Here is a 12,075-nt window from a genome sequence, read left to right on the forward strand (position 1 = left end):
TAGGTAGGGCAGTCTGACCTCTGGAGAGAGAGAGAGAGAGAGTCATTAAAATGTGAGGGATGGTCCAAGTATAAGGGAAGCTGAGGGATCTCATACCAGCCTGTCTCGATTTCAGCAACTCAGAATTCTAGAGGCAGAAGGGAGCTTGAGAATGGCACTGGTGCTTCTTAACCTTCTCTGACCACAGTCCACCTCCCTAACTTGGTCCCACTTTCCAGTGAGTTAATAGAGGACCAGCGAGGAGAAAAATGAGAATGACAACAAATTTTAGTAACCCTTGGTAATTCACTTAGTGCTGGTAAATGACCCACAGTAGATCTTAAAGATGAAAGTTATTGAAACTGAATCCTAGATCAGTTGCTGGCCATCCTTCCCACAGAACCTCAAGACATACCCTGTGGTAGGCCACAGGGCACTCTGGGAATCTCTGATCTGTGCCACCCACCTTCCCATCCCCCTCACAACTGAGGGAAGTAAGGCCTAGAGAGACTTCAGCACAATCACACACAGCTTATTGGTGGCAGATCCTGGACTCTCAATTCCATGCCCAGGGCTGGTTCCTCTTTCTCAAATAAGATGATGTCATCAACTGAGAGTTCATGGGGAGGGGAAGACATGAGAAGAGGGGAATGTTTAAACTGCTCTCACGGAGGGAAGTGGACTTGATAGATCAGTCAAAGGAAGCCATGTTGGGGAGTGCTGTTTGAGTGAGGTCAGTTGCCTGGCTGTGCTGTCAGCACTGGCAGCACGGGGCCGGAAGTGAAAGCTGAAATGGTAAGAGTTCAAGCACATGGGATTCTAGGAAGCTCCTAATGGTGTCGCTGAAATGACTAGCCAGTCAAGTTAGAGGGGGCTGGTAGTATGGGAAAAAGTGAAAGGACTGTGTGATCATGGGTTGAAAGAGGGTAAAGAGTGAGTTCTGTAAGAGTGAAGAGGGGCTGGGAAGGGCTAGGAAGTCCAGAAGGAAAGCTTCAGACACCATGGGTGATGCTGGCTGCAGGGAAGGAGAGGTGCTGGTCTCTGGAGGAGGGGGATGTGCTGTGCCATTTCTCTCACAAAAGAGATGTCTTAAAAGAATATTCCCTGGGTTTTCCTCAGAAATGAAGATAAATAGGCCTTTGGTGGTCTGGTCTCCAAATGTGTACTTTTATTTCCTGTGGGGTCTAAGGCAAAATAAGGGACCTGTTGTAACTATTTATTATGACAGTGAGAGCCACCGTCTCTTGGTTGTCTGTCATCTATTAGGCACGTCACGTGTTTTGCTTCATTTAACATCTGCAACTTTATGAACTAGGTGTTTCTTTCCTTAGCTCACAGAGGAGGAGCCTGGGACCAGAGACTCTAGAAATTTACTCAAAACCACACAGCTGGTACATGCTGGGATTCATGCTAAAGTCCATCTGACCCTCAAAGCTTGTATTTAAGGAAACTTAACCCTGAGGACCACAGTTCTCAAAAGGATGTTAAGAACTCTCAATACTCAACTCCAGTTGGGCTTCCTGCAGTAGCATTAAGGAGCTTTTTAACAACTTGCACTTGCTTTGCACTAGACTGAAGGAGAGTATCTGGGAGTGGGATCTAAGAATCTGTATTTTTAACTAATGCCTTAGCATGATCAAGGCAGACTTTACTCCACTGAGGTTCATAGATAACTAATTAGGAGTCTTTTGAGGCTTAGCTACTTTCTCCATGTCTCTTCTTTTATTGCCTGATTCCCCATTAGGTGAACAGCAGAAAATCCTGACATCCCCATGGAACAAGAGGGCCAGGGAGAAGCTCAGAGACTATGTTTTCCACTCAAAAGTTCTATTACAACAGGGAAAGGTGGGGCCCTGGGAAAAAGGGTGTGGCAGCTAAGAAGAGAGCAGGTGGGTTAATCTTTGGAGTATGGAAAATTTTACAGGAAAGCTTATGGAGGATCTGCAAGGGTCTTTATGGAGCTGTCTGTCTGTGCAGAGGATCCTGTTAGTTAAAAAGCGTCATTCAGGGAACAACGTATAAGCCCAACTTTCTCTTTGTGAACTGTGGAATTGGGGGAGTAGGAGAAGGAAGTGGCCAGGATTCAGTTAGAGGGCTAGGGAGTAGGTAGGGTTGTTCCCAACAGAGTCAGATGCCCCAGGCCTTAGAGGCAGAAACTAGTCTGGAGTGGGTTTTGAAGTGTGCAGCTGATTTGGAGAGAAATAAAGCAAGGAGGTGCCACTGTGGAAATTGTGTTTTGTTTCATCACAGAAATAAAGGAGAGTGGGGACTCAGTGATTTGGCAGAAAGAAGACAGGCTTGGGCATCGGAGAGGCACCTCTATCATCACCAACTATGGGACTTTGAACTGGGAAGTCAACCTCTATGCATCCAGCTTCTTCATCTAATTCCCACATAAGACATTGCTCTGAGGATTAGTTAGCTTATTTAAAATGACTGGCACATGTGTAGTAAGCCAGGCATTATGTGTGCAGAGGGTGGCCCAGGAAGGGAGCTGGGGGAGGCACTGGTTAGCAAGAGGGAGAGGAAAGTGCTGTGCACGTGGAATGTCTGGAGTGCTGCCACCTGAAGGTGTGGCCGCTGGGGGAGCTGCTCCAAGTCTGCATCTGCTTTTCTCCAGCCAAGGCTGTGATGCACTGTCCCAGCTGCAGCTCTGGACATTTTTGAGGGCTCAGCAGCAACCACGTTTTGTGCTGGAAGTGTGTTTCACACTGGAGCCACCGGGTCCAGATGGCCACTCAGCTGTTGGCCTCAGAAAATCCCTGACCCTGTGCAGCAGGGGCCAGAATGCCTGTCTTCTGCCCCTCTTACTGTGCCAAGAGGAAGCCCCAGGCAGAGCCCTACTGCTTTAGAGGTGGCCATGAGGCTTGAGGAACACAAGAAGAGGTGAAAGTGTCAAGCCGGGGGCCCGAGGCAGGCACTTCCTGCCCTGAAACACACAAGTACATTTCCTGCATGCATGGATAGACAGAGACCTTGGGAGACAGTTACCTCAGAACAGAAATTCATGAACAAAACCAACTAAATGCTTTTGTTTTTAATTTGCACTCACGGGGTGGAGGGGAGGGAACTGTGGGCTTCACACTAGCTGCACCTGGGGTACTGGAGTGACGTCTATGGGTTCTTTGTACTGCTTTTTTATATGATTTTTTTTGCCCTGAAATGCTCCCTTCTTTACCTTCACTGCATCCCTTAGAGGTATCTCCCACTTAGGGAAAACCCAACACTTTCTGAGATAAGGAGAAGAGTAGTAGATCCACTGGGATCTACTTCAGCTTTTTGCATCTCTTGCCTCCTTCCTACTAGTTCTTCCCTGCAAGGTCTAGAACACCAGCTAGAAGGTTCTTCAGAGTCCTTCCCTCTACCAGTAATTCTGCCCATTGACCTCAACACCTACATCCTTTTTTGGTTTTTTGTTTTCCTTTTTCCACCTTGAGCAGGCAGACCTGAGGTTCCCTGGCAGCCCTGGCCTCACAGCCCCCTCGAAGTCCTTTGTGTCTGCATCTTCTGTATTTGGTCTGTGGCTGAAGGCCTTGTTGGCCCAGGACCTGGGATTTCACATATTGCTCATATCCATGTATCTCCCTACATCTTAGGGGAACCTGGGAATGGCAGGATGATGCAATGTTTTCAAGACTGGGAAGTCAGATATTATATGTATACTTTCCTGGAGTACATTTCCAGCCCCTTGCCAGATAACCAATGGGTTACTGCTCCTTTAACTCTGACTCCTATACAAGATAGGTTAGAAACTGGCCTCTTAGCAAGGCTGCTGGGTAGAAAGAAGTGAAGTGGGAGCTGTGGGACTTGTCCTGGCTGAGGGTCTGCATTTCTCCTTTTTCCCCTGCAGCCCTGGCCCGCCACCGCTACCTGAAGCAGGCTCAGGCCCTAGGCCCTCAGATGATGGAAAAACCCCCATACTGGGGGGCGGACAGGAGCTCCCAGGTTTCATCTTATCCAATGAACCCGCTGCTGCAGCGAGGTAAACCTTGCCCAAGATTTGGGATGGAAGGGGGCAGAGGGCAAGGGTAGGCACTGGGTCTACATTGGGACCCTCATGACCAATATGGCGGGTGTCTGGGATTGAGGATGGGGTCGGGATAGATGCAAGCTGATTAATGTGGCATTCTGGTGCCCTGGTTCTGAGGAGTATGTTTTGGGCCAGCAGTTCTGCATGTTCTTATCCTTGTTTCTATTCAGATTTGTCCCTGCGATCCAGCCTCCCACCGATGCCAATGACCCAGACCACCGCTCACACTCCCATTGCAAATGGTGTCTTAGAGTATTTGGAGAAAGAGCTGCGGAACTTCAACCCAGCCCAGCCTCTGCCCCATGACCTCAAAGCCATATCTGGCCAAGCCTGCAGCATGCTGTCCTCTCTGGGCTCTGAGGTTGTGGAGCGCAGAATCATCCACCTGCCCCCACTGATCAGAGACCTGCCGTCCTCAAGGAGGACCAGCAACTCCTCCCACCAGCAATGGCTTACCCCAATTCCCCCTGGACCCTGGGATCCAAAGGAGGGGAGAAGGCAGCCCCACTATTCTGATTTCCACCAGGAGCTTCAGGACCAGGAGCCTAAGCGCTGGGCATTGGAGGCACGGGAGCTGAACCGACTTCGGAGGGGAAGACACCACCGCTCTGGGGTGCATGGGTCCCCTTTGCCCTGGTCAGACAGGGACAGCCTCAGCGACGGCCCCTCATCAAGGGAGGCCCATTGGCGGCCCGACCACCCACCTCTCCGGAGCCGGTACCCAGACGGACCCCGCAGGCCCAGACCCCGGGAGAATGCACAGAGGCACCGGAGGCGCAGACACCGTAGCTACTCCCCTCCCTTGCCTTCTGGCCTCAGTTCCTGGAGCTCTGAGGAGGATGAGCAGGAGAGGCACCCCCAGAGCTGGGGAACCCACCGCCACCACAGCTCACACTCCTCTAACTGGCCTGAGGAGAAGCCACCCAGCTACCGCTCACTGGATGTTATGCCAGGCAAGAATGGCAGGAAAAAAGGGAGTGTGGAGAGGCGCTCGGTGAGCCTGGGGCATCTTGCTGCGGGTGGGGTGTGGGCAGAGCGGGGCTTGGCCACAGCTGACACAGGCCACCCCGCCTGCCCCTGATGAGGGTACCTCGTCCTTGAGCTTGCCCTGTAGGCATGGTGAGACCTCTTGTCAGAGCTAGAAGGGATCTGTGCCATCCAGTGGGCAGAGGAGGGCTCCATGCTTGATGCTTAAAAAGGGCCTTCTCATCCTCAGACCAGCCCTCCTCACAGTCTCGTGAGGCAGGGTTCCCCCATTTCACAGATGAAGAAACAAGGCCCAGAATAATTCAGCGCCCCTGAGTAGTGGAGCTAAGACTTAAATGCAGGTTTCGTGGCTAAGACTTTACTTCCTGTCATAGCTGCCTGTCTTTACTTAGCAACCCTATTTCCATACCCCAAATTAGACCACGCAGCCTGACAGAGGACGTTTGTGCCACTTCTGGGGATAGCAAGTCAGTGTGCAAGGCCTTGTATTCGAGGATGAGGTCCGGTGAGACCCCCTGGAAAGAATCCTTAAACTGATTAAACAAACAAGCAAATAAAAAACAACTTATATCCCAAATACGAGTTAAAACTTTAGGGTTCTGGAATAGGCAAGGTGCCAGTGAGTGCCAGTCATAGCTTACTAACCTAAAAGGGGTGCAAAGAGGGATCATAGGCATTTTAAGCCTTCATTTTTTTTGAAAGATGTGACCTAAAACATTTATTTTATAATTGATATACTAAAACAATGTGTTCCCTTATGTCACTTTGCAAAATTATGCTTCCATGGCTCAAAAATATTCATGAACTGCCTTCAGAGTTAACTTAAATGAAAACCTATTTCTCTATCTGACCAAAATCCTTTTCTACTTTGCTTCCTTTGAGATAAAAGGATATGTAGTAGGTTCTGAAGGAAGTTCTCAGAGTAGAGAATACTATAGGAAGAATTTTAGTCTCCCACACACTTCCAAGGATGTCTGGAAATGCAAGATTTAAACCAATCCCAGGCATGGAGTGTGCAAAGAAACAGGCACCTTATAGGAGCTATAGTGCTAGCCTTTCTAGATAAGAGCCATGGTGAAAGAGTAATTCATGAGGAAGGTAGCAAAGTTCTGTAGGTAGTTCTAAAATAATGACAGTTCTCATAGATGTCCCAGGAAAGAGGCAAAGGCCAGTAACAATGAAATTTAGTAGTATCCTTACTAAGTGGTACCTAACTATGGCCATTGATGCCATATTCCATTTAACCCTCACAGCATCCTGTGAGGTTTATACTCTTGTCTTCATTTTTATAGTGGATACAATTCTTTCTTCCATGTTATCAATAAGAAAATTACATCCTGGAAGAACACCTTGAACCAGTTAAAGCCAGGACAACTGCTGCTACTTTATTCAGAGAGTGACTAGACTGTCTCTTATCTTCATTTTAACAGAAAAAAATGTAATTTCAAAGGCAGTTTTTGGCCCCAAATCCAAACCCTATCTTTGAAGTTTTTCTTAACTTTCTTCTCTTTAAGTGAAATTATGTGGTTTCTTATAAGTGAGAGTAGGGTGAAAGGAACACTTGCTATGTTCCAGATATTGGGGTAAGCCTTTTCCAAAATTATTTATTTAATCTTTGCAACAATGTGTGAAGCTCAGTGACATTGGAGATCATGCTCGACGTCACATAGCAAATAGGCAGTGAAGCCAGAATGTGAACATGGGTGGCCTGCTGACTCTCAAGCCTGTACCTTTTCAGTAACTTTATGCAACCTCATTTGAAAGAAACAAGAACATTTCGGGCAGTGGTGTTTTCCTGTTATATTTCTTCCTGGTAACTTTATTTCTTCTTCATTTTCTAAAAGTCTCACAGCTTCCTTTATCATTAAGATGTACACACCACTAATTCTACCACAAGCAAACCAAATTTTCTGTTGTAAAGTTGCTCACAAGATGCAAAGATTTTGCTCAGGATCATTTTGAAGGCCTTCATTGTTTTGGATTTCTCTGAGCTTGTCTCCCAAAGAGTTATCACTTTATCACATTGAACTGTTTACTCATATTCTGAATGAGTACAGGCCAAGGGCTATGGCTGGCTTTAGAAGATTGGTTGGTTTGAAGAGCACAGTGTTTTGTTTATAGTCTGAATTTTGAATGCCTTCAGTGAAGCAAAAGCCTCCAGGGCCAAAGTCTTACTCTTTGCTGCTCTCCTTGGTGGGGCTGGATGCTTCCCATACACTTTTCTCCCTCCCCCTCCCCCCATACACTTTTCTAACCACTGAAGCCTTCAGGAGCTTGCTGCTAACTTCAGAACTTATAATACAATTGGGCCACTAGATGGCAATCTTTGATTATGTATAAATAACGAAGCTTGCGGTTGCTCCCTGAGTTAATAAATGTATCACTATTTTTTAAAATCAATTTTTCAGCAGTTACAGCTTCACCATAACTTTTAACAAAATGCTTATTAAAAATACTTTATTAAATATCCAGAGCAGTATGCATTAATCAAAAAACCTCTTGGCTTACATGGAACCTTCTCTCTGAAGGATAATGTTTAGCAAGTAGATACTGAGGAACAAGGGCTTCCATCCAAAAAGGTAAGAGAACTATTCTCTGCACAGTGCACATGAGAAAATGGGAGTTATGTCGAGGAATCTCCCATTTGACTACAGAATCAGGATTCCAGCAGAGATCTGACCTCAGGTCTGGTGTTTTTTTCACTTCATCAAAGGCTACATCCTCAGAAATACAGGAAACTGTAATGTCAAGTTTTAAACTCCTGTGGTTTCAGACTGGGTTGCTCCTGTGTTCCTGGCCTCCTTCAAATGGATTATCTTTCTTTCTAATCTTGCCCTACGAGAAAGGGCTTCCCAAGGCATTTCTGGTTTGTTACAAAATTGCCCTATACTCTCCTCTTCTAATACAAAAGAAAACTCCTGCATTCCTTCTTCTCCAAGTTAAACTCAAACTTTCAAAAGAGAATCCAAGATTCTTTTTTTTTTTTTTTTTCATTTTTCTTGACTTGATTTAATAAAAAATTTTTTTACTCAGTATACTTAATCCTCTCCTTTTAATACAATATCTATTCCTTGATCATGTCTAGGTTTCTCTTCAGCAAGGCCTGCCCAAGTTTCTTTTGTCCCATTTCATTGCTTTTCTTTGTATCAGAGAATATTCATCCCATTGCATTTTGATTAGAAGCCACGCTCCCTAAAACTCATTTTCCTGATAAAATGGAAACAATTTTTTTATAGTAACATGAATGTATATACATATACAATGCATTTAACGATAGGTTTTGGGACAGATACCTTGTTTTGCCATTTCAAATAGGATAAGAAAGGTCACATTCATGGACTATAGCTATAGATATTCAAAACTTAGGAATGATCCCCAATAATACATAGTTAGAGAAATATGAGAAACATAGAAACATAGACATTGTCCTTGCCCTGATAGAAAAGTTGAAAAAGCCAAAGGATCAAGCTGAAGAAAAGTCACTGAGTTTGGTCAGAAAGAGATAATGATATTTTAAAAATAACTTGAGAGAAATACTAAGGTATAAAGCTCAACTTTTTAGAAAAGGGCCAAAAAGGAATGGTTCAAGAGAATATGAATAGGAAAAGAAGAACTGGGCCATGTCTTCATGAACAAATGGTAGGGAGATGGGCTGACGAATGGACAGGGTCCTTTTTTCAGTCTAAGGGAGATCTGAAGGTGTTAAAGTCATCAGGAGGCAAAGTGAATGAGACTGTAAGAAATTTTTAAACATTAAAGGTATTTGAGGAACGCTCCAGGAAGTTATGAAAGAAAAGAAACCTAAGCCTGGGGAAGAGACTGGCTTCATGAGGAGTCAAGAAGTATTTTTTAGGTTCAGTTATGTTATCCCACAACTCACCTAGGATTTGCACCAGGATCAAGTGAACCTTGTATGTTGTATGCACAGACAATAGATTCCCCAGCTGACTGGATTCTTTTGTGTTCTATTCCCCAGGAGAGAGACAGCTCCCATAGTGGAAGGAGTGTGGTCATTTAGTCACCTGGCACAGCGCTACATCTTTGGCTACTCCTCAGCTCTCACATGTCATCAACATCACCCAGATTTCCAGCTGACTTGGGAGGGACACTGCAAGTCTCTATCTTGCAGATTCTGAGAACAAAATAGAAAAATATTAAAAACTAGAGTTTGAGGAATTAATGACTGTAGTGTTAGCCTTGGCTCACACTCTGCACATTTAGAGTATCTGACTTGTAATGGACTCTAACTGGTTTGTGATCTTTCAGGAAATTAGTAGCCCAAGGCTTCAACTAGGTTACAGAGCTCAGAACTATGGCCATTCTCAAAGTGAGAACTCAGGAATCTTTAAGAGGAAATCAAACATGTTTCAGGTATAGGAAATTTATTGAATATGGAAATTTCCACAGAAACTTGTCTGTATCTCTATAACATACCTCCATTTTAGGAGTCCACCTTTCTACACCCCATGCCCAGTCCTGAGTGTTCCTGAGGGTCAAGTCAGAGATGGAACAGGAAATACTCTCATGGGTTATTTAGGCAAGTATGGAAGATCACTAAGAAGCAGTTATACACCAAACTTATCTCTATCCCTTATTTTCTCCTCCCCCTCCTCCTTTTTTTTTTTTTTTTTTTTTTTGGCCTCCATCATCTAATTTATATATCCTTACATATTATGTATCCACTAAAATCACTATACATTCTTCTTGGGAACAACATAATATACAAGTAAATTAGAAAGAAAATATACTGACCTAAGGATTCTGTCCCAAATTAATACTTACTTTGATACACTTGACTGAACTGAGTTTTCTTCCCTACTAAAGCTCAGAGAAGAGCCAGCTTGGCTTTTCTTGGATAGTTTGGAGTTACCTTGGACTTGGATAGTTTGGAGTCACCTTTCTCCTGGCACCGCCCAGCCTTGTAGAGTTGAGATTTTCCAAGCAGAAGCATCGAGGTAGGTCTGGCCACTGAGAGAACCCCAGGAGGAGAGGACTATGCCCTCTCTATAGTAAGCTCTACTACTCCCTCCCATTTTCCCCAATCCCTTCGTTGGTTTCATGAATCCATCTGTGCTTTATGTAGAGATGCTCCTTGAGAAGATTGGAAGGAGATGGTCTGAAAGGAGGGGTGTGTGTGTGTGTGTGTGTGTGTGCGTGCGCGCATGCTCCTCAACAGTATCTTTATGTATATGGCCTTATTCTCAATTTAGATTCTATTGTGTTGACACATTCGTTTTTTCCCCCCAGCCTCATTAATTATATCCAGAGAAAATAGATTAAATGCGTGCATGAGGCAAAGATTACTTTCAGATTTTTGATGTCTATAATGTAACTGGGTCTAAAATAGCAAAACAGAAACAAAAATAAAAAATTTTAACAGATAAAGAAGACATAAAATTCAGTAGGCAAGGGTCTTCTGGTCCGGACAAGATGGTATAGACTTTTTCCTTGCTCCTTCCCACTAAGCATAAACCCTGGAAATGGCATGAGAAACAGGCAAAGGAGAACTCTAAAGGATGCTAAGAAAGCGGCAAGGTGGTTTGGGAACTCAGGGTGTGAGGCATAACACAGAGGCAGGGTATCTTGAATCTCCCATCCAAAAAAGAGAGACACCCAGAGCTGGCATTTCCCAACTTCCCACCTAACAAAAGAAGGTAATAGCTCATTCCTCCCCCCTGGATTTAGTGGGAGTCGCTCTGACAACCTCGGGCAATGGGGACCATCTAGGAACCCTGCCAAAAATAAGTGACCAGGGGAAGTACGCTCCTTCCCTGTTAGGCCAGAGACTCTTCCATGGAGAAGTACTATGGTGAGTAGGAAGAACCAGTAAGAGGCTCAGATAAAGTGAGTAACCCAGCTGAGAAAGCTCTTTGTTCCCATGGACCAGAGACTTTCTTCCACTGCCCAGAGATAGTAGTGCTGACTACAAAACCAGGAAAAAGGAATGACACAGCTAACAGCCTGAGCCTGGAAGCCACTTTGTTTCCATGAAACTGATACTCTCCTCCCTGGCCCAGATTAACTAGGGTAGCAGGGGAACACCAAGAGAAAGATTTCTACATACTCCTCACCAAGAGATATCTAGCAACCTAGCCAGGGAAAATTCTGTCTGTAACCTCAGGCAGCACTGACAGAGACCAGAGTGATCCTTAGCAGCACCATGTACATCAAATAGACCAACATAACATCACAAATGTTCTGAATCATTAAACTGCCATTGGAATCATGGCCTGCAAAAGTAGGTGACAACTTGTATGTTGAACCTAATAGGTTCAACATAAATAAAATAAAATAAAAAATAAATAAAATAAAATATTAAAATAGGACCCAGAGTATCCTAACATAATAGACAAAATGACCAAGATACAAACCAAGAACCAAGAAAATCACAACTTGAATGAAAAATGAAATCACCTGATGCCAACCTGATTTGAATCAGATGTTGGAATCATCTGATAAGAATTTGAAGGCAGGGGCGCCTGGGTGGCTCAGTGGGTTAAGCCGCTGCCTTCGGCTCGGGTCATGATCCCAGGGTCCTGGGATCGAGTCCCGCATCGGGCTCTCTGCTCAGCAGGGAGCCTGCTTCCCTCTCTCTCTCTCTGCCTGCCTCTCTGTCTACTTGTAATCTCTGTCTGTCAAATAAACAAATAAAATCTTAAAAAAAAAAAAGAATTTGAGGCAGATATTATAAAAATGCTACAACAATCAATTACAATTCTCTTAAGAAAAAGAAAATCTCAAAAAAGAAATAATAATTGTGCAAAAAAGAAAAGGGAATTATAAAACTGAAAAATACAAAGCTCAGAAATTAAAAACTCACAAGATGAGCTCAACAGAAGAGTGGAAATGGGAGGCTACAATCAGTGAACATGAGGACAGAACAACAGAATTCACTCAATTTGAACAACAGAAAAGAAACTGGAAAAAATGAACAGAGTCTCAGAGACCTGTAAAACTACAACAGAATATCTAATATCATTGGAGTCCCAGAAAGTAGAGGAGAAAAGTAGGGATGAATGAGTATTTGAAGAAATAATGGCTGGGAACTTCCTGTATTTGATGAAAGACACCAACTTAGA

General features: G+C 44.4%; 1 protein-coding gene across 4 annotated transcripts in view; it reads left to right on the top strand.

The window, feature by feature from the left end:
* Positions 1–10,245, top strand: part of ILDR1 (immunoglobulin like domain containing receptor 1) — a 30,881-nt gene extending 20,636 nt beyond the window's left edge. The window contains exons 6-8 of one of the 4 annotated variants that reach the window (XM_082740604.1): positions 3,830–3,961; positions 4,180–5,003; positions 8,973–10,245. In XM_082740604.1, coding sequence (XP_082596730.1) covers positions 3,830–3,961; positions 4,180–5,003; positions 8,973–9,014 — 998 coding nt within the window. In that variant the 3' untranslated portion in view covers positions 9,015–10,245. The remainder of the gene's footprint in view (positions 1–3,829; positions 3,962–4,179; positions 5,004–8,972) is intronic. The other 3 variants (XM_082740605.1, XM_082740607.1, XM_082740606.1) reach the window with 3 other exon arrangements.
* Positions 10,246–12,075: the final 1,830 nt, after the last annotated feature.

The sequence above is a fragment of the Mustela nivalis genome (genome assembly GCF_964662115.1).
Source record: "Mustela nivalis genome assembly, chromosome: 1".
Taxonomy (NCBI): Eukaryota; Metazoa; Chordata; class Mammalia; order Carnivora; family Mustelidae; genus Mustela; species Mustela nivalis.